The 20,743-nt window shown below is 34.9% G+C and overlaps 4 protein-coding genes across 10 annotated transcripts; 2 read left to right on the top strand and 2 right to left on the bottom strand.

Annotated features, from left to right (window-relative positions):
* The first annotated feature begins 6,050 nt into the window (after positions 1-6,050).
* Positions 6,051-8,311, top strand: LOC108849908 (probable N-acetyltransferase HLS1). Its single transcript, XM_018623515.2, has 3 exons — positions 6,051-6,486; positions 6,896-7,071; positions 7,151-8,311. Exons 1-3 carry the CDS (start codon positions 6,325-6,327, stop codon positions 8,022-8,024), a joined length of 1,212 nt encoding a protein of 403 aa, XP_018479017.2. The 5' UTR covers positions 6,051-6,324; the 3' UTR covers positions 8,025-8,311.
* Positions 8,312-10,834: 2,523 nt separating this feature from the next.
* Positions 10,835-13,987, bottom strand: LOC108854367 (BTB/POZ domain-containing protein NPY5). The gene is made up of 5 exons (XM_018627905.2): positions 13,641-13,987; positions 12,889-13,390; positions 12,738-12,807; positions 11,555-12,658; positions 10,835-11,470 (listed from the first exon to the last, which is right to left on the bottom strand). Exons 2-5 carry the CDS (start codon positions 12,948-12,950, stop codon positions 10,964-10,966), a joined length of 1,743 nt encoding a protein of 580 aa, XP_018483407.2. The 5' UTR covers positions 12,951-13,390; positions 13,641-13,987; the 3' UTR covers positions 10,835-10,963.
* A 1,861-nt stretch (positions 13,988-15,848) lies between these two features.
* LOC130511965 (uncharacterized) lies at positions 15,849-17,486 on the top strand. Of its 7 annotated transcripts, none has more exons than XM_057009937.1 (5): positions 15,849-16,377; positions 16,804-16,857; positions 16,943-17,015; positions 17,086-17,151; positions 17,218-17,486. In XM_057009937.1, exons 2-5 carry the CDS (start codon positions 16,826-16,828, stop codon positions 17,368-17,370), a joined length of 324 nt encoding a protein of 107 aa, XP_056865917.1. In that variant the 5' UTR covers positions 15,849-16,377; positions 16,804-16,825; the 3' UTR covers positions 17,371-17,486. The 7 variants fall into 7 exon arrangements, with proteins under 7 accessions (XP_056865917.1, XP_056865916.1, XP_056865915.1 ...); XM_057009936.1 differs by having other exon boundaries at positions 15,850-16,377; positions 16,808-16,857; XM_057009935.1 differs by having other exon boundaries at positions 15,855-16,377; positions 16,787-16,857.
* LOC108848272 (BTB/POZ and TAZ domain-containing protein 5) lies at positions 17,463-18,990 on the bottom strand. Its single transcript, XM_018621593.2, has 3 exons — positions 18,661-18,990; positions 18,431-18,561; positions 17,463-18,326 (listed from the first exon to the last, which is right to left on the bottom strand). The coding sequence occupies exons 1-3, from the start codon at positions 18,904-18,906 to the stop codon at positions 17,573-17,575; spliced, it is 1,131 nt and encodes a 376-aa protein (XP_018477095.1). The 5' UTR covers positions 18,907-18,990; the 3' UTR covers positions 17,463-17,572.
* Positions 18,991-20,743: the final 1,753 nt, after the last annotated feature.

The raw sequence follows: 20,743 nt of genomic DNA, 5'->3' as shown, positions 1-20,743 counted from the left end.
GCAAAGTAAATCGAAAAGTTAGATATTCGTAACATACGGAAGCAAATCAAAAATACCTTAAAAACTCGGATATCCGATCCGTGTTCAAGCCTACTAATATCTTTTATTTGTTTTCCATATGTAAGTATCATTTCAGTGTTTATTAACATATCAAACAACGACTAAAACCAGAACAATAAGAAAATTATCATGGATTATTTCAAAAATGTAGTAAATAAATGAATGTTTAAGTTGAAAAAAATCTGAAATAGACCATGATAATCAAAAACCAAAAGCTCAAAATCGAATATTAAAACTAACGAAAAACAAAAGCTATATATAGGTATAACTATTTCCATTCCAAGCCTAAAATGAACAACCCAAATTAAAACTTCTTTGATGCTACATATTCATGAAAGTACATGCATATCTTTCTTACTCGAACTTTAAAACAAAGACTCGAAGTTTCTTCGTGAGGCATATTAATCTATCATTCAACATTTCACCTATTTTGTCTCGTACTAATGTTTGTTTTTTAGTTACCACAATGAATATACTAGCCACCCGCACCGCTTCAAATACTTATTGCGTGTTATCGTTTCATCAATCGATCTATGAGTTTACTGAGCTTTAATATAATTGTAAGTTCGCGACGCATAAAGAGAACCTACAAATACATAAAATGCTCACTCATAATGGACCTGTTCTAAATACTGTCAAACAAATCTAAACATATTATTTTGGAATGTCCAAAAGGACATGAAAATATATGTGAATGCGAATTGTACTGCACCGGTCCTACAATAATAGCTGTCCTCTGTCAAATACAAAAGTATGTTTTATAATTAAACTAGGGTCAAATTTTAATAAACCCGTATGGGACATTCTTATTAGTTAAAACTTAAAATTCCTAGAGAGAGAAAACTTCTGCCTTCTCTCTATAAGAACACACCACCGTGGTTTCAGCTTCCGGCCGGCGGGTTCGGTTCGCGCCGCCGTCGGTCCGGCTCCGTCTTGTAAAGCTTTCTTTTTTGTGTTTTTTCTTTTTTTCTTCTTCTCTTTTGTTTGCGGCCATGCACGTTTCCTTAGGTGGTGGTCCGCCCTCGGTTTATCGGGATCCGGTGGAATCTTCACCGTGTGTCGCCGGTGTATGTTTTTGGGGCCGTACCGGTTCTTCGTCGGTAGTGGTCGCCGGCTTTCATCTCTCGGGGAAGGGTTCGAGCTGTGTCTGGTTGATTTGTGTGGTGGGAAGTGGCCCAATTCGGGGGAGTTGTCGGAGAGTCCGATTGAAGCTCTCCGAAGGTCGGGCCTAGTTTGCGAGACCTCGTTTCCTTTACACCCAATATTTGTCATTGGAGGTGGAAGCGGTGGTCGTGGTGTTCATCCCGGTGTGTTCCGGTGATAGGGATATGATTCGTTCAACAGCGTCGACTTCAGATCGAGGAGGAAGCTGGTGGTTCGCGACTCCGGCGTGATACCGAGAGCGATCCTGGCGGCGACGACCGACAGGCTTAGGAGATGATGATACATCTTCCGCTGACACGTGTCCATGTGGGGGTGTTTGGATCAACACGTGGGGCTGAAATGGGGGATGGATCGATAGGTCTCGGTGCGTTGGGCCTGCGATTCGCCTTTTAATGTTTGGGCTTGTTGTTGGTTTTGTTTTTTTTGGTTGGGCCGGTTTTATGGGCTTTTGTATTATGTTTTTCATGTTAATAATATCCATGATGGCAAAAAAAAAAAAATCCGTATAGGACATCGAACTTATATTTATTATATTATACCTAGAAATGGACAGGGATATGATGCAACAATATCGTCTCGCTTGATTTTTCAGAGAAATTTGTCTTATAATTTATATATGTTTTCTTAAAATTTGTTTAATTGCCAGGGTTATTCTCACTTCCATACTATATAACTATACGTGTTGAATTGTAGACAAGTTTTTTTTTTCCATCTAAAAGTATTATTACTCGGTCAAAGCCGAAGTCCGAAGGCAACACCATACAACCATAACGGCCCGACACAAAGGGAAATCCTGAGAAACATGGACCTAAAACAACGAGGCCCAAAACCGACAAACCCAAAAGTCACAACGACCAACCCAACACGTCAAGATACACGTGTTATCACCTCAACCACGAGAGAAACACGTGTCGACAGAACCGGTCTTCTCCTTCGGCGCCGGTAAATCTAACGGTGGACGCCGGAAACCACACCGGAATCCTCCTTATCCACCCCACGGCTGAGCTCCTTTCAAGGAAACATCCATCAAACAACGACGAATTCGCGACTAGAGCCTCCAAGCCAAACCCCGAAACGTGAGAATAAAATCCCGAGCCTCCATCTCCTAATCACCACCATTTCCTCCTAATCACCGCCGTCGGAGAGCTTCATCGTTTGTCGAGATCTCATCCTAGCGGGCCGAAACCACAGAGCTTAAATAGGAGGTAATGGTATCACTCCAACACCTCAATCAAAAAACCCAGTCACCCGACTGAACTTATAACAGAACGCCGGCAGCGTAGAGCTTCAATAGCCTCCACCCTCCAGACACATAAGCCGGCGACGCAGAGCTGCAATAGCCTCCACCCCCGGGGTCATAAGCCGGCGACGGAGCTAGTAGCCTTCCATCCCGGAGCCAAAAGCAGAGAAGCAAGTAATAATGAAACATCACTCGCTCTCCCTGACATAAAACAAAACGAAGAAGAAAAAAGAGACCACCGCGACACTCTCTCTCTCAAGAAAATCTAGAGAGAAGAGAGAGAGTCTACCATCTCTTTTATTTTTAAAACAGCCAAAGAAGGTTGTTTGAGTGTTATCGGAATTAGCAGTACTATTTCGAGGAATGATTTACATTTCATGAATCTGCAGCAAATATTATCAAATTATTGTTTGATGATGATATCCTAGTCTATAAATTCTACCTGCGAACGATATAAGTTGCAAAACGACACTCGTAACAACTTGGGTATTTAGCAAAAGCCGGAAAAACAACAGTCGCAAACAAATTTATTAAATACAGTATTCCATAAATCACGTTTATGATGCAATGATAGGCAGAACGAAAAAGAATCTACCATTAAAAATAAAACCATGCTCTTCACTATACATTATTTTATTTTCGGATCTTCATTAAGCTCATAACTTCTTTTAACTTCTTTTCAATTGTTTACAAAAAGTCTTCTCTTTACTTTAGCCTTAGTAAGCTTGTTTGGCCAAACTCTTTTTGAATATATATATTTGTTCAGAACACTTATGATTGCATACAGCCAGCTAAACGATCACCACACTATTTATGTCTACTGAAGTGTTTTATGGACCGCGGTTTATATGATCCACATATTTCATCCAATTGATAATAATCCATGATAGTTCAACCGATTACACTAAAAAGATAACTAAGATAATTCGAACAGAATACTGAATTATTATTATATTCGATATGATTTGCCATCGTCAATCTTGAAATTCGGTATTCCCTCTGTATCACTCTAAATGATTTTTTAAAAATTCTTTATTTTAGTTTAAATGATGTTTTAAAATTTATATATAAAACTAAATGTAATTTGATGTTTTTAATCATTTTGTATTTTGTAGTGTGAATTTTTATTGGTTGAATTAGCTAACTATTGATATTTTAGACAAACAAAAAATATTAAATACAAATTTATAATTTTTTGATCGATGTGCAAAACTTTTAAAATTCTTTTATTATGATACAGAGAGAATATTTTTTCCCAAAATCTTTCACTAGGAGTTAATCGACCGTAATTAAAAATCATAGGAAATGGGGAGTTTTCAAGATTATAATCGATATGATTAAATCACACTATATGTTCGTAACTGATAATTAAAATACTGATCCATTGTGATGTATACGGCTCAACTATGCTATATGATAATCAAGGCCACGATGAAATTTTCGTTTTAATATTGATTAGTTCTTGTAAAATATACATAGTGCTCGACAATGTCGTAATCAGTACAATACTAATCACCTACCAACCTGACCTGTATATGTTATATATTTTGAGGGGCCACGTCAAGTGTGCCGTTTCTTTGTCTGGTTACATATTTTTGTGCGTGTGGTATTTCTTGTCTTTATTTTTTATTTTTGCACCAAATTCTTCACTAATCAATTAAACGATTACAAGAATAGAAACATCATCGTACAAACTACGATATGCAAGTCGATGGGATAAACCGTAGACACATAATTCAAAATGAAACAAAGATAGAAACACAAACTTATGAAAATTTGATAAAACATTATGAAGAATATTAAAATTGCCACTTGTCCAATCTTATAAAAGATTTACACTGCACTTCAAGATCTTCGAATAACAAATGATTAATCAAAAAAACATGCGACGTCACAATACAATCCAAAACCCCAACCCTCACCCAAATGAGAATTGTTGTATCTACTGGTCCTAAACAGACCTTCACACAAGATAGCAAACAATTTAGAAGTTGATATTTTTCTCTGCTTTTGAATGTTGGGGGAGGGTTACCTCTTACAAAGAGGGATGGTGGTGGAAATATTCTCTCCCATGAAAAAGAGGGATAGTATTGATCCATCACATTAGATAAACATATATATATAATCATGTAAACTAAACTACTCTTAAGAAAACTACAATAGATATAACTTGGGATTTTGTATTTTTCCTCTAAATGGATTCTTAAACTTTTTTTAGTCTATAATGTTTTGTTTGTCTGTTAAAGAAGTTTATAATGTTTTTTTTTTGAAAAATATCTATAATGTTTCATCTGAACAATGTGTGTCTTTACTAGTAAAGATGTTTTCAGAATTATGTAAAATTTTGTATCTTATACCTAAAGTTAAACCATTCCGGCTTTTAGTTCAATATACACTTTTCTTTTAAATCTTGATATAACTAATCGTGAATAAATACTTTTGTTTTCCTTTATATTAATTGATTTTACAGGGATTTAAATTAATACTTTTGTTTTCCTTTATATTCATTGATTTTACAGGGATTTAAATTCTAAGGGAGTATTAGTTACCAGAAGATGGATTACTTACAAAAATACTACCTTCATTTTACAATAGATAATACTTTAGAAGGAATATTTTGTTTCAATTTATATGAAATTTTGAAGTTTAAAAATTAATTTTAGTTTTATTGGAAAGTGTTCAGTAAATTAGATTTTATAATATTTTAATGATTGTTGAACTATAATTTTAAAATTGTTATCTTTAAAATATTTTTTAGAGAAATATATTTTTCTTAATATTTGTGCACCAAAGCAAAATATCAAATATTATAAATAGAAAAAGAATAAGATAATGAAATAATTTATATAGATGGGGTTGAGAGCAAATGATTACTTGGGGGGATGGTGCAATGCACCAGGCTGATGATGTGGAAGTTAATATGTGTGAGTTTATGGGCAAAGAAAGAGAAACCATAATGAGGTAACGCAGACATAGCCGCCATTTCCACTCCTCACTCCCACTTACAACTTCTCCTTTTGGGCAAGTTTTCTACATCAATGCTCGTCTTAATCACCATTAATCTCTCTACTCATCATTAATACATTTAAATCCCACTATTTTTTCAAAATACTGCTATTTTAACTTTCATGGAGAAAAAGGAGTAACTGAATTTCATAGTTTACTTATACATACTATAGCTCTTTTCTTTGTTATTTGAAACTGTGCTTACAAATACGAAAGCAATCCATCAGCCATGGCAAAATATACGTTATGTATTATGTTGAAAATAAATCAAAATATCTGCATCATCAACCGTTAAAATCTTGTCATACTTTTTTATTCTATGAATTAATTTATAAAAAAAAGTCGGGTGGTTAAACTTTTTGTAATTCCCTAATCCTTTAAATAAACAAAAAACTCTTCAAATATCAGTAAAGGTCTACTTACTACCATTTCGAACTAACTAGTATTTCTATTAAAGCAAAAAAAAAGGAGTAAAACAAAATAGATAATGTAGAGACTATTAAAGCAAAAAAAAAGGAGTAAAACAAAATCAAATAAATAAATATGATTGAGAAGAACTTCAAACCTCTTTCAATCATGAACTACTCGCCTTCTCCAACTTTTAAAACTCATCATAAATAATAAAGTCTATTTGTCTTTCCTTTTAAACCCAAATCCTATAAACACTCCTAGCTTCTCTGTTCATTACTTATACCTCACGTTATACATATAGCTCCTATAAATGCTTCTCTTTCCTCTCGAATAATCTTCCCTCACTACTTTCTATATAAAACCCTATCTACTTCACTCTTCCTCTTAACTCTCTCTTCTTCTCTTTGCCTCGGTTCTTTCCTCTCTCTATTTAAAACACAAATATGATAGTGGTTAGAGAATATGACTGGAGCAGAGACTTAGCCGGTGTGGAGGATGTGGAGCGACGGTGCGAGGTCGGACCAAGCGGCAAGCTTTCTCTCTTCACCGACCTGTTGGGTGACCCGCTTTGTAGGATCCGACATTCACCTTCCTTCATTATGTTGGTAATATTATTGATCAAACAACTCTGTTTTCTGCAACTCAAAGGATAAAAACGTTTTTGATAAAGACTTCTAACTTCTCAACCTTTGGGTTATCCAAAAACCCATTTTCATATATATAATTTTAAATTTAAATTTAAGTTTTTTTTTTTGATAAAGAATTTAAATTTAAGTTCACTCATCTTTATTCATACATGATTTTTTTTCTCTGACTCTTTTTCTTGAAAGAATTTTTTCTGACTCTTGATAAGATCAAAAGGCTCATAATTAATATTTTCTGAACCCAATATATATATCAAGTAGCTAACATAAAGTTTGAAACTTTACAATATATTAATAATGGTGAAGAAATAAGGTTCAAAAAAAAATAATGGTGAAGAAATAACGGAAAATTCTAATATCTTTGTAACAGGTGGCTGAGATGGGTACGGAGAAGAAGGAGATAGTGGGCATGATTAGAGGTTGCATTAAAACCGTTACATGTGGCATAAAACTCGATTCAAATCATAAACCACAAAACGACACCGTTAAGCCTCTTTACACTAAACTCGCCTACGTTTTGGGCCTCCGTGTCTCTCCTTCTCACAGGTACGTTCCGTTATTCCCACTAATCGCGTGATTATAGAGGAGAGTAATTAAAAACTACTAGTTAATTTATATGTTGCAGGAGGCAAGGGATAGGGCTTAAGCTCGTGAAGATGATGGAGGAATGGTTTAGGCAAAACGGCGCCGAATATTCATATATAGCAACTGAAAACGATAACCAAGCTTCGGTTAATCTTTTCACCGGGAAATGCGGTTACTCCGAGTTTCGTAAACCGTCTATCTTGGTCAACCCGGTTTACGCCCACAGAGTCAACTTATCGCGTCGTGTAACCGTCATTAAATTGGACCCGGTTGATGCAGAGTCTCTGTACCGTCTCCGGTTCAGCACTAACGAGTTTTTCCCGCGGGATATCGATTCGGTACTGAATAACGAACTCTCACTCGGGACTTTTGTGGCGGTGCCACGTGGAAGCTGTTACGGGTCGGGTTCAGGAGCATGGCCCGGTTCGGCTAAGTTCCTGGAGTACCCGCCCGAGTCATGGGCCGTGTTGAGCGTTTGGAACTGCAAAGACTCGTTTCGGCTAGAGGTTCGTGGCGCGTCGCGGCTGAAACGCGTAGTGGCTAAAACGACGCGTGTGGTTGATAAAACGCTGCCGTTTTTGAAACTCCCTTCGATACCGTCTGTTTTTAAACCGTTTGGGCTTCACTTTATGTACGGGATAGGTGGAGAAGGCCCACAAGCGGCGAAGATGGTGAAGTCATTGTGTGGTCACGCGCATAACCTGGCTAAGGATGGTGGTTGCAGCGTTTTGGCGACGGAAGTGGCCGGAGAAGAGCCGTTGCGGCGAGGGATACCGCACTGGAAAGTGTTGTCGTGCGACGAGGATCTATGGTGTATAAAACGGCTTGGGGAAGACTACAGTGATGGTGCTGTTGGTGACTGGACTAATTCACCACCTGGTGCCTCCATTTTTGTGGACCCTAGAGAGTTTTAAATTTTATCCTACATGTTAATATAGAATCATATTATTAAACCTACATGTTATTACGGGGTGTCCTTGTAAACTCTTAGATTACCTTTTTAAGGGTCTTTTGGTTTTAGAACTAGTCTTCTCTATTTCCTAGGTAATCATCTTTTGTTTGTTAGTGGGGATTATTAGATTAGTGGTAAGAGGTAGGGAGGGGAGGCAATGTTTCGTGCTTTTGGGTTTGTGTCTTCTTGTCTTGTAAATGGATCTAGCTTTTTAATATACTTTATCTGTGGCCAAATTAAAATGCCGACCTATTGTTCTTGATTATATATCGATAAATCTAATTAAAATAATTTAACTAGCAATATGTGTATCATACCGACAAGCTATTACATACCATTAAAGTTTATCAAACTGTAACGCTCCTGACCGATCACTAAATTTCTCACGTCCGTTCTTTGTTTGCGAATGCGATTTGTGAATTCCATTTTATGCGACGAACTGTATATTAAATTTTTAAAACTTCGAAAGTTGATCCTAGAGTTTTAAATAGATTTTTGATCAAAAAATAAATGCATTTTGATAATATAAATAACCAAATCAATTTTAAATTTTTTTATCATATACTACGAACCAAAATATTACATCAAAACCTTGAAATATTTGAAACTTGAAAAAATATATAAATCTTATTATATTCTGATAATGATTAATTAATTTGGATATTTTTTTAGTTGAGATAGTTTATCTCTTATGTATGTACAAATACATGTCATTTATTAATAATAATTTATATGATATATCATATTTTCTAATTCTACATCCGATGAACGGATTGATATGTAGAGTGAAGTAATCATGTCCAAGCAAGACGATAATCTTGCAAACAAAATAAGAGTTACCCACTAGCAAATCCCATTTAATATACTAAGATAGTGTATATTAGTTTAGTTGTTCTTTTTAGGTGGGATTTTGGTTCTTCGTACTTTGCTAATTCGATGCTTATCATTGATGGATACTGAAGAATAAAACCACCTTTGATATCGCTAGTCTTACGTGTAAATGACATGAATATCAATGTCATGGACCACACTTTTCTCCATTAAATGGTCCCAAAAAGATGTTAAACTGATAGATTTTATATGTTTCTTTTGTTGGTTTGCAGTAGCATGATTGAAACCTTTGAATTGGGTTTGTGAAGGTGTCATTATCCAAAAGAGATATTGTCGAGTTGTGAGCACCGATCGAGTCAGTGAAAGTTTACACTCACAATAAGGTCTTGTTCATCGCATTACAAGACATGTGGAGGTAACTTACTACTTTAAGTTTGTGGAGTATATTTCAGTTATATAAGATTGTCACTTACGTGGGTATGTTGACCCGAGGTTTGGTTTTTAGCTGTTGTGAGCTTACTACATTTTGCATTTCTTGGCAGTATATGTAAGGATGGTTTTTGATGGTTAAACGGTTCCTGTTTGACCTGGTTTGAATATGACATGTAGCCATGCATGCAGATTAGTTATTTAGTTATATTCTTTTTTCCTAAGTACAGTGATAATTCATAGTTTGCCAATCAATATATGGTTCACCGACAAATATAAATACAAACAAAAAGGTTATAAGCGTTTGATCATCTATAGAGTCTAGTACTATACTACTATATATGTTTGATGCAAAGTGATTTATGTATTTACTTATTTACCACGTATACACAAACTATTGAAACCATCCTGGATTAAAGTTTTGAAAACTGGAGTCCTTAGCTCGAATTCTTTTTAGATTTTGTAGCTACTAGAAAAAAAAAGAGGAAGGGGAGGCGGTGTTATAGTCTTCACGGAGTTCTGAAAATATATGCATGTAGGATAAGCACCATTGCAAAATGAAAATTTAATGCAACAACAATTTGAGGATTATATTTTATATTTTTCCAGAATTTAATAAACGAATAACGATCCATATATCATCATATATAGACGTGACGTGGGCCACAAATCCACTAGGATATAAACAGAAAATCCAGACGAGAGAAAAATTCACAAGAACTTTACATTTTTTAGTTTTTACAGTCATGTAATAATAGAGTACATATTTATTTTTGTAGAATAGCAAAACCTGTGTGTAAGCCAATAAATATTGTTCGCTTATATTATTCACGATCAAAACCTATGCATAAGTGTTGCACGACACTAAACATACATCATGTTCAATATTGGTAGTAGATAATGTTTTCTCTCAAGTGAACGGGGCTCTGTTCCTAAACTTTTTAGTTCTCAAACTACAGATACAATCATTGTAAAAAAGTTCTGATATGAGTAAAATTTATCAAAAGTCCACGAGATACGAAATAACCACTTTGGGCCGTAGTCCAGTTTTTATTAAAATGTCGAGAGACTGTCTCGTCTCAAACACAGTCAGACGTGAACAATTTTTTGGAACCATTTGTTATTAGACCATCTCCAATCCACCTCTATTTATATCTCTATATTTTTCCCTAAAATAGAGAAACTCTATTATAGAGGTAGATTTGCTCCAATGTATGTTTCTATAATAGAGTTTCTCTATTTATAGAAAAAAATATAGAAGAATTTCACTTTTTGCCTCTATATTTAGAGATAAAAGTATCAAATCTCTATATTTTCCTCTATAAATAAAAGAACTCTATTATAGAGGCATACGTTGGAGCAAATCCACTTCTATAATAGAGTTTTTCTATTTTAAAAAAAAATATAGATGTGTACATTAGAGATGCTCTTAGGAAGACTTGCAAATATAACTTGTTTTGGTCCTTTTTAGTTTGTTAAATACTAATGAACAATCACAGTTGAAAATTTAAAAACAAGAAAATACTATCATCTTATTATTATTTCAAGAACCATTCTGTTTTGAACACTTCCAACCTAAACACCATACCAACTAAGGAAGAACAAAACCACAAAGGTTAGTCATCTTTGCTTATGCTTCTTCTAATGCTTCTTGTTTGTGGAAGAAGAAGACTTAGAGTCATCATTAACAGAACCAGGACTCGAAGTCCCTGAGCTACTCATCATCTCTCCACTCCTCTCTTTACCAGACCATAGCTTAGAGAACACTCTAGAAACTCCCAACCCTCCACCTTTCACCAGCTTCCCTTTATTATTCTCCTGCTGTTGCTGATTCTTTGCGAGTCTTAGACTTGCTAACTCACCCCTCAATGTCTTTATATCCTCTGCGTCCCAAGACTCGGTCTCATCTTCAGTATTTGTCGACCTCGAAGCAGGAACAATCTCTGGCGTGCTGTTCCCCGTCGATGATGAACCGTTGTTGTTGTTGTTGTTAGCTCTTGCCTGTTCAAAGAAGAGCACTTGCACCACCACACGCATTGGTAACCTCTCGTTCTGAACAGCGTGAGCGCAAGCTTCAACCGAGAGCTTTCTACAGTCCATTAGCTTGCAAATTCTCTTCTTCTCGCTCTTGCTGATCTCTGGATGTTCCTGATTAGACAAAAAAAAACAATAACTTGATTAGCACGTTAGAGCTAGAGCAAGAACTTAGGGTTAAGTATCAATTCCTTGTACCTTAAGAAACATGTCGATGGCCCTGTAAACACCGTCATGAGACTGTCTTGGAAAGCTCGAGACCATCTCCGCGAGTGCTAGAAACTTCTGAAGAGGCAACTTCTCTGAATCCCTCGATCTCTCAGCTAAATAGCCGTCAACAAGCTTCGCAACCGATGCTCTCCCGGTTACATCATCATCTCCCGAACGAGAGTTCAAGAAAACCTCAACTAAGTTCTGCATCAAGTCAACATCATAGAGCATGACATCACTCAAGCTAGCCTCATCTAGCCGCTCGCCGACTCTGTTCTTTAGCCCTGTTTCTTCATCACAGCCAAGAAAGATGGAAGCTCGCAGCAACTTAGTCAAGAAAGAGGAAGAAACGCTACGTTTCTCCTCAGGGATCAGCTCAATGATGGAACCAACCAAAGCTCTGTATTTAGCATAGTCAGTAATCTGCGCGGAGCTGCTGCTTTTGCTGAACCCTGGAACCCTTTTGGTCGCATAAGCGTGTAGGGCTTCACCGATAACATCAGCTGAGACTTTGCATCTCGATTCTATCGTAGCGATCACTCGTTTATACAAATCTATATGAAGATCACAAAGATCCTCAACCCACCAGTCTCTAGGAACAGCTTGTGGTCTCCTCAGACCATTGTCAAGATTCTTCTTCTTGCTGTAAGTATAAGACCATTCGACTCTCGAAGTATCGATGCAAGCTCTAGAGGCGATGGAATCAAGACAGCGACCTGTTAGCTTCAGTTCTTCAGCGTGTGGAGACAGAGCTCTAGTGGTCTGAAGCACGATGATGGAGTCTTTCCAGCTCTGGAGTATGCTCGAGTTCAAGAACACTTCGATCTTGTAAACGAGATTCCCCTTTTCGATGGTTTCGTGCATCTCAAGAAACTCTGCAGCGCAGCGAGCAGCGACTACGTTGTAAGCGTTTAGCGTGACGGTCATGCCGTAACAGAACTTAGCACAGATCTCAAATGAAGCAGGACCGCCAGGGATCTCTGGTATTACAATCTCGTCTTCTTCTTGATGAATCTCGTCGTCTTCATTTGATGATGATGATGTTGTTGCTATTAGTTTCTGTAAGCGCGCGCTCTTAGACAGCAATGGAAACTAGAAAAATGAAACAAGACATAACACTTTTAGATTGAATCTTTCTATATAAGGTAAGTCTTTTTAAGTGTTTTTTTACCTTGTGAAGATAGAACTTGACATCGCCAATGGTTACAATAACATCTGTTGCTAAGTCACTTGATACATACCTAAAGAACCATAAAGTAAATAGTTGTCAGAATAACATTTTCAGATCTATAACATAAGGATGAGGGATTTTGAACACAAACCTAACATTGTCTCCTTCAGATTGAAATGAATCAGGTTTGGATCCAAGTTTCATGAACTTCATGGTGTTGAATCAGTGAATAAGATCTCAAAGAGAAAGCTAAAAAGACTCAAAATGTGTCTGGTCAAGAAACAGAGAAGCAAAGACTCTGGAAGAAAAGAAGGGTCTGTGACATACAACTTAAGGAAACGTTGTTAATGGGAGTCTCACATCTCAAAGAGAACATAGAAAAAGGAGAGAAAAAAAAAACTTAGAGATGCACAAAGTACCCACTCAAGCCTCGAATTTACTGACACACACACAGAGAGAAACTAGTTTTAAAATAATCAAATTCTTCACTCTTTTCTAAGTGCTTCACACATTCACAAACACAGAAACACGTGAAACCCTTTTTATCTCTTTTTATTTTATTCTAGTTGTGAAAATAAACAAAAAACGAATCCAAAGCTTGAATATTTTTGTTGTTGTGGGGGTTGATGGACGATGGCAAAAGCGTAGTAAACCTGCAAGAACCAACAAAGAAAAAAACAGAGAAAGTTTGAAGATTGCTACTTATTCAATAGACAAGATGAATCAAATCTTTTTTTGGGATGTTTTCTCAAAAGAATCTAACAAAAAACGTTAGTGGCAGAAATCGTTTATAAAATAAATAGTTCTTTTTTGAAAAAAAAAATAAAAAATCAAGAATTGATTCTGATTCTTTTAAACTCTTAGATCCTCAGTTGCAAAGACATCAATAGAAACTATAATTACCTTTCTTCTTGAGAAAGCAGCTTCGGTTGTTTGAAGAATCTCTCTCTCTTAAACCATGAGCCACCACCGGGAAAATCTATTGTTATATAAGTTTCTTGGAGTTAAGGACCGACCCAGATGAGGTTTATGAATAAAAAAAGATTCTTCTTAAGCAATCAAACAGTGACCTTTCGTTTGTTATATAAAAAACGATGCTTTTTCTCTGAAAATGAGGAAATTAAAGAGAAAATGAAAGGAGCAAATTGAAAAAAAAAAATTGAAAGTGAGAAGAAGGAGAAGAAGGAGAAGGAAAAAGAGGCAAAGCTGCTTTTTTCTGTACAAATGCACGCGAAATCTGACAAAAGCCACTTACTTGAGTGCCCCCTTCTCTTCAGACAAACTTACCTTCTTTTCAGGATATGTTTTCTTCTTTCCTTTTCACTATCTCTCTTACTTTTCTTTCTTTTTACTTTTTTTATTAATTTCTTCTTTTTTATTTTTATTTTAAATGCATATTGTTTTATCGTATGTACAAAATAAATAAAAAATAGTGGAAGCATTAGAAATCTTTCCTATCAAATCCTAGCATTAAAATATTTTTTAAATATTATAAGACATCTTTATATAATTTAAAATAATAATTGAGAATTTGAATTGATTTTTTAGAATATTTGAATTGATTAAATGTTATTAGTTGATAGTTTACTGAAAATATAAAGTAAAACTAAATAATAAATTTAATTATATTTACTATAATATGCATAATTTTTTTTTAAATATCATTCTCTGGAGAATTGAGGGAATATATAAAAAAAAAATCAAAACCTATTTGGACCTAAAGATTCTTTTGGGTTAATTATCAAAGTTATGACTTCAACTTTAAGATTCTGTTGCAGGAAAAAAATCTTATTGATCAGATTTATTACGCCTTCAAAATTAATGTTGTAGATCTTCAAAGCCTCAGAGTATAAGATAATTATATGATAAATGGTACAATGCATGTGGCAGCCAGTAAGAATCCAATGCATGTTAGCTTATAATCAGCTAGAAGTCGATTCATTGCTGTTTCAGCTTTCACATGGTTTTATACATCTCACGAATCGGTTCACGCTATCCAATAGATTTCTCTCTTCGATTTCTTTATTGTTTTTGTGTTATCCTTGATCATACTATAGCATCTACTTTTGATTTTAGTGAGTAAAAGTTCCGACGTCATGAGCTCGACATCTAAGTGTTTTAGAGTGTTACCTAAGACCAAAACTTATCAGAGTTAAATTCAGGTTTTCCAACCAATCATTCCTACCGAACTTAGGCATGTCTTCATATTATTACTTCTTGTTTGTACATTGCTTTTTTCTAGACAAAAAATACATCATGTTATTATTTTGATCTGAAATATTATAAAGGGGATACACTGTCTGAATATAACATCCACAATCATATGTAAGTGGATCTCAAAATGATTGAGATGGCATAGAGGCAGGTTAATTCTGTGTGCCAAGCTGCAAACCATTTGATCAAATTTTGATATCGAGCCTATAAAATGAAATCGTCACTGGTTTTGTTGATTTAAAATTTAAGACGTTTTCTTAAAAACATTCGTGTGATTATAGCAGAGCACATGGACTAATTAAGATTGTGATTGCGAAGGAAATGGCATAAATTTCGAAAAGCACAAAACAAATAAATAAAACAAAATAAATAAATAAAACACCATTAGGAAGAAAGGTTAATGATGATTCTCTCAAGTCTAGTTTCACTTTTGTGCATTTCAATTTGTTAAACTTGAGAAAAAAATAATCGATACGAAACTAACTTAATTTTACAGAATGCAAAGCCTAGGTTAAAGGCTTTGGACATACCTTCCAAACAATATTCAAACCATGAATATATGGAAAATGTAACTTTCTTTTTGAGGATATCTCCATCACCACTTTAGTAAAGCGATACATAATGTGTGTATCCCGAGATCACATTAATGCGTTAGATGTATCGATTCTTTATACAGTTTTACAACGAAATGATCAGAACCAACAAAATATTACAAAAAAAAAAAGACTTTACCGAAGTATTGAACGTTGAATCGATATGAAAGTCGAAAGCTACATGTAACCTAATTATAATACGGAGGAGTTGAGTACTCGTGTGATTATGGGAACCACCAAAACGTGGTCCATGCATCTCTCTTTTTCTCTTGTTCAACCAGATTTTATCTCCTCCTTTCCCCAACTAACTATACTCAGTTTTGTGGTCTATTATTTCGTGTTAAATGTTTGTTTTCTTTTTAGTTACGATCAAAGTGATCATAACCATGGAAATCTATTAAATCATTTTCAATAGTCCTCTTTTTTTGCTTAAATCATTTTCGATAGCTGATAAAGACTCTTAGAGTTATATGAATGTACACACTATCAAGCATTTGTTTTAATCTAAACTAATACCTTAAAAGTTTATATGTATTTAATTTTTCTTCTACCAATAATCACATTAATCAAAAATCTCATCTAAATAATTGACGTTTTTTTCCTTAAAATATTCTATTTTAACTCTCTCTAATAATTTTAAATAATAACTACTAAGCTTTTAGTAGGAATCTTCTGGCTGCGTCAGAGGGTTCTGGTTCGTGGCGGTAACTAACAAAATCGAGAAATCAGAAAAGAAAAAAAGTGAAATCTTACGGATTTGATCTTCTTCGGGTGATTTCGCTCTCATCAACAGCGATTGTTCTCCAATCAACATCGATCCCGTCCTTGACGACGTAAGATTTTTAACGATCCAAAATTTGCTTTGCAGATTCGTTGTCCTTGACGACGTTGTTGGATTGCTATAAGATGCTTAGTGTTTTTTTTTTCTTCTGTGGATTGTGATTGAAGATTGTTTGCGCACCAAGTGCTCGATGAATTGTCTAACTCAGTGGCTGTTTCCTTTTTTTTTTCTCTTTTTAATTACCGAAACAGAAAAGCTTCTGTGTCTTGTCCTTCTTGTTCTTTAACAGTTTTGGATTTTTCCTTGTCTCTCTCTCTCTTTAATCTTTCTCCTCTCTTCCGTCCTTTGTGATTCTTTCTCTTTTTGTGGTAGCAAAGAAGTCTCTTTTTTAAAGTTATTGTCTGATTAGTGTTTGTCTGAATCCTGTTTTAACACAGTCGGATTGTATAGCTCTTAAACAGCCTTCTCATTTTGCAAGAAAGCTCAATCATTTTGTGACGATGGACCCTCAACATACCGGTGATTTGATGAAGTAATTCTCATTATGATTTCATTGATTCTTCGTTTACCTGTAATATGCATAACTTCAAATTAATATACTGTTGGCTGTCTAATAGGCATTTGGAGAAGCAGAATGAATTACTCAAGGAAACTCAGATGACCATGTCACATGAACTCCAAAAACTCATGGTATTATATGATCAAAATAAACTTGTTTGTCATCAAGTTAGCGTCTGGAGATCGGATGTTTTTTTGGCAGGTGGAAGAAGAGATGATGATGCATAAACTCTGTGAGCTAATGGTTACTCATCGTAAAAACTTGAAGGTATGCTCTGATCCAATCCAGCGGAGTTTCGAGGGCTTACTAAACGAGCTTGTTTTTTTTTGGCAGGAAATGAAGAAAACTCAGAATCTGTTGCAAGGAAAAGAAACAGTTGAATCTTCTGTTGTTACAGTTGAGGCCCAACAACGCCCACCCATCATATACCAATACAGCAGGAGGAAGAGTAAGGCCCAGCAAGAAACGGTTCAGGTCTCCAAGTGAGCAGACGTCTAGAAGGTGAGGGATTGAGAGAATAAGTAACAAGCTAAGGAGTTGTACACATGCTTGTGTAACCTTTGTGGCCTTAGTATTAATTAGAACACTGAATTTTGAATCTATTTATCTATTAATAAAGAATCTGTACTCTATACATGTATATGCAATCTCTAATTCTGATATGAAATGAAATGAAATAATAATAATGTCATAGAGTAACATCAATAGCCTGCAAAAAGTATGGAGACCCTCCAATTCTCTTGGTGCTCAAAACATTCTTCACCAAAAGTTTCCATCGTTTCTCATCTTTCCTGCTCTGTTTCTTCATCCTCTCCTTGAAGTCACCGCAGAGAGGGACTCTGCACTGCTCCGAGTCGACGCAGATACGCGAGTGAAGCTCAAGAAGCTGCCACATTCTCTTGCAACGGCTGCAACCACCAGGGATTGATCTCAGCTTGCATCCGGCCATATGTTTCAACAGCTTCTCCAGACCGTCGCACGCTTGAAACCCGCAAGAGACGTGAGGGTTTTCGACCTTTGTTGGACCGATCTCTCTGCATCCGTCTCTACATATGTGGACAAAAGCTTCCATTGCATCGTACAGCTGAGTGTATGTCTGAATCTCTTTCTGTTTCCTGCTTCTTTGCTTCTTTACATCAAGCTCGTAGGAGACAGAGCGTAAGAGCTCTTTCTGGAGACTAGGGTGGCTTTGTTTCATGGCTTGCCATCCTTCGGAAGTAGAAACTTCTTCGAAGCTATTTAGTATCATTCTGTGGCAGAGAAGAGCGAGACGAGGAGCGTCGCAGAGAAGAGCTAGCTGAAACACATCGATCACATTCTCTTTGTTGAGCAGAGTGTTTTCGAAGTGTGACTCGCATACTCGTTTCAGATGCGGAACCACGTAGACGTGTGATAGTACAAGAAGATGTATCGCCAAGTCTTCCATGTCTTGTTTCTCGTAGCTGCAAAGAAACAGAACAAGTGTTCAGTTAATTATTTGTCATAACAAAAATGTTTTTTTTTTTAAATATATTTTACTGATTAATAAGGAATTAAGATAAAGTACCAAGAAGAGTATAAAAATCGAATGAAAACGCGAACAGCATCGTGAGGAACGCCGAGTATTGAGATTGATTTGCGATGAGGTTTTCTCTTGTCTTGCTTCATCAATCCTCTTATTACATCTGAGGCCATTCCCTGATTAATAGATTAAATCATATGCTTTATTAGATAAAAATATTCAATATTAAAAGTGTGTCAAATTTTAAGATTTAAAAACATTTTTAGAGAACTTACGATGACGTTGGAATGCGCGTAGATCAAGCCATTATTATCCGTGTGGATCAAGACATCAGCTCCATGAGCTTCGTCGAACATACGATCCCATGCATCTCTTGTAGCTTTAGAAGCGAAGCTACCGCATTTTTGTACCGTTGACTTCTTCAACTTCGTACCGGAGTTTGATTTTACCGGAGGAGGTGGTGGTGGTGGTGAGACGTTTTCCGGTGAACATTCCGGTGAATAAACGTTGATGTTCTCCATGTCTTTGAAAGGAACGTTATCTATCGCAAAAAAACGAGCTGTGATAATTAGACAGAGGAAACGGAGAGAGATGGAGATGTAATGTCAAAGACCAATTTATATCCTTCCTTTGGTCGGATAATTAAAAATATTTAATAATAAATGGTGGAAACTCGCAAGTGTGAACTGTTTAACACGTCTTAATTGGGTCCCACGCGGCTGATCCAGTTTCATATTGAGAAGAGATAAGTACTTGCTGATTCATATCCACGTAGGATGACCTTTTCTAAATCACTCATTTATTAAATCTATCCTATTTTTACTTTTCTTATTTGTTTGCAAATTTCTTTTCCTTTATGTCTAAACATTAGAAAACATTATATCCAAGTATTTTTAAAATAAATAAAAGGAAATAAATAAAGCTAAAATTACTATCAATCAGTATATTTATTATATATAGTTGTTTAGTCTAATAGTGGTTGGCGACGACGTATTTAGAAAAGGTACACATGTGTTTCTTTTTTTGTTATTAAAATAAGTATTCACACACTATCTTTCTCAGATTAATCATCTTAAAAGTTCGACTTTTCACTTTATCAATGACATGTTTTTATTGTGCATCTTGCTAATATTCTTAAGTTTTATTTATTTTTGCAGAGATGTAAGATTTCTCATAACATCAATAGAAACATGCAATTAATATATGATCAAGGGTTTAATGTGAAATAACATACGAAGTTTGGTTATATGTTTCATTGTGGACGATACGCTGAAGATCCTTGATTGCTAATATATACTAATTAACTCTCGCCCATTTGTTTGGAAATAATACTGTGAAATGTGAACCTTTCAAACATTTAAAAATATCATTCTAGATGTCAGCGAGGTTATTTTATTACGGGAAATAAACTATATTAATTGAAGATTTATTAATATTATAATACTTAAAAGTGTCAGATCCTAGTCACGACATGTTGATGTTCATTAAACATATACTAATATATAAATATATATAAATTTGAACACAAGTGCGGTTTTAATAGTAACGTTCGAACAACTAGCTTAACAAATACAGTGTTTAAATAGAATATATAAAGACTTATTCTTGGGTTCACCCCCTAGGGTGAACCTCTAGATTCACCAACTAATAGGATTGTGTCATTTAAGATTCAGTATCTTTCAAAAAAAGAAATAAAAGATTATCGAATTATATTACACTTCCAAAATAAAAATTAAATAAAAATTATACTAATCACAAAAACAAAACTTTTTAATTTAAAAAAATATTTTCAAAAAATATTTTTTAACGCTCCCAGCAAACATTAAATCTTAGACTTTTGGATAAATCTTAAATTTTAAGATTTATCCAAGAATTTCAGATTTACCCAAGGGTTTAGGGTTTACCCAAGAGTTTAGGGTTTAAGATTAGGATTTAGGGTATAGTTTCTTGTTGATTGTGTTATAAATAGTTTTTTTAAATCAAAGTTTTATAATTATCCAAAGGTTTACTAAAGATTTAGGGTTTAACATTTAGAGATTAGTGTTTTTTTGTGGTTAATTTTTTTTGAAAAAAAAATACTTATTTTTTTCCATTTAGTATTATTTTATTTATTTTTAATTTATTTTTATTTTTAAAACATAATATAATTCAGCAATATTTTGTTCCTTTTTTTAAAAGATGTCAAATTTGAAATAACTAAATCTTATTGTTGGTTAATCTATAGGTTCACCCTAGGAGGTAAACCCAAGAATAACCATAGATAAAAGTGTATAGATATATAAAATATATAAAAAATGTGTTATTATTGACGGCAATGCGATATAGAGCGATTGATTAGTCTTGTAATTAGATGAGCGT

The sequence above is a fragment of the Raphanus sativus genome, chromosome 4, assembly GCF_000801105.2.
Source record: "Raphanus sativus cultivar WK10039 chromosome 4, ASM80110v3, whole genome shotgun sequence".
NCBI classification, from domain to species: Eukaryota; Viridiplantae; Streptophyta; class Magnoliopsida; order Brassicales; family Brassicaceae; genus Raphanus; species Raphanus sativus.
The sequence above is the reverse complement of the archived record's forward strand: the minus strand, read 5'-3'. Positions and strand labels throughout refer to the sequence as shown.

What these genes read in the sequence shown, in the direction of transcription:
- LOC108849908 (XM_018623515.2), top strand. Translation starts at nt 6,325, where the DNA reads ATGATAGTGGTTAGAGAATATGACTGGAGCAGAGACTTAGCCGGTGTG. An exon ending in CACCTTCCTTCATTATGTTG is followed by an intron (nt 6,487 to 6,895) that starts GTAATATTATTG and finishes TCTTTGTAACAG; the next exon opens with GTGGCTGAGATGGGTACGGA. An exon ending in CGTGTCTCTCCTTCTCACAG is followed by an intron (nt 7,072 to 7,150) that starts GTACGTTCCGTT and finishes TATATGTTGCAG; the next exon opens with GAGGCAAGGGATAGGGCTTA.
- LOC108854367 (XM_018627905.2), bottom strand. Translation starts at nt 12,950, where the DNA reads ATGAAGTTCATGAAACTTGGATCCAAACCTGATTCATTTCAATCTGAA. An exon ending in TCTGAAGGAGACAATGTTAG is followed by an intron (nt 12,808 to 12,888) that starts GTTTGTGTTCAA and finishes ATGGTTCTTTAG; the next exon opens with GTATGTATCAAGTGACTTAG. An exon ending in CCATCGACATGTTTCTTAAG is followed by an intron (nt 11,471 to 11,554) that starts GTACAAGGAATT and finishes TTGTCTAATCAG; the next exon opens with GAACATCCAGAGATCAGCAA.
- LOC130511965 (XM_057009937.1), top strand. Translation starts at nt 16,826, where the DNA reads ATGGACCCTCAACATACCGGTGATTTGATGAA. An exon ending in CATACCGGTGATTTGATGAA is followed by an intron (nt 16,858 to 16,942) that starts GTAATTCTCATT and finishes GCTGTCTAATAG; the next exon opens with GCATTTGGAGAAGCAGAATG. An exon ending in ATGAACTCCAAAAACTCATG is followed by an intron (nt 17,016 to 17,085) that starts GTATTATATGAT and finishes TTTTTTTGGCAG; the next exon opens with GTGGAAGAAGAGATGATGAT.
- LOC108848272 (XM_018621593.2), bottom strand. Translation starts at nt 18,906, where the DNA reads ATGGAGAACATCAACGTTTATTCACCGGAATGTTCACCGGAAAACGTC. An exon ending in ACGCGCATTCCAACGTCATC is followed by an intron (nt 18,562 to 18,660) that starts GTAAGTTCTCTA and finishes TCTATTAATCAG; the next exon opens with GGAATGGCCTCAGATGTAAT. An exon ending in CGATTTTTATACTCTTCTTG is followed by an intron (nt 18,327 to 18,430) that starts GTACTTTATCTT and finishes GTTTCTTTGCAG; the next exon opens with CTACGAGAAACAAGACATGG.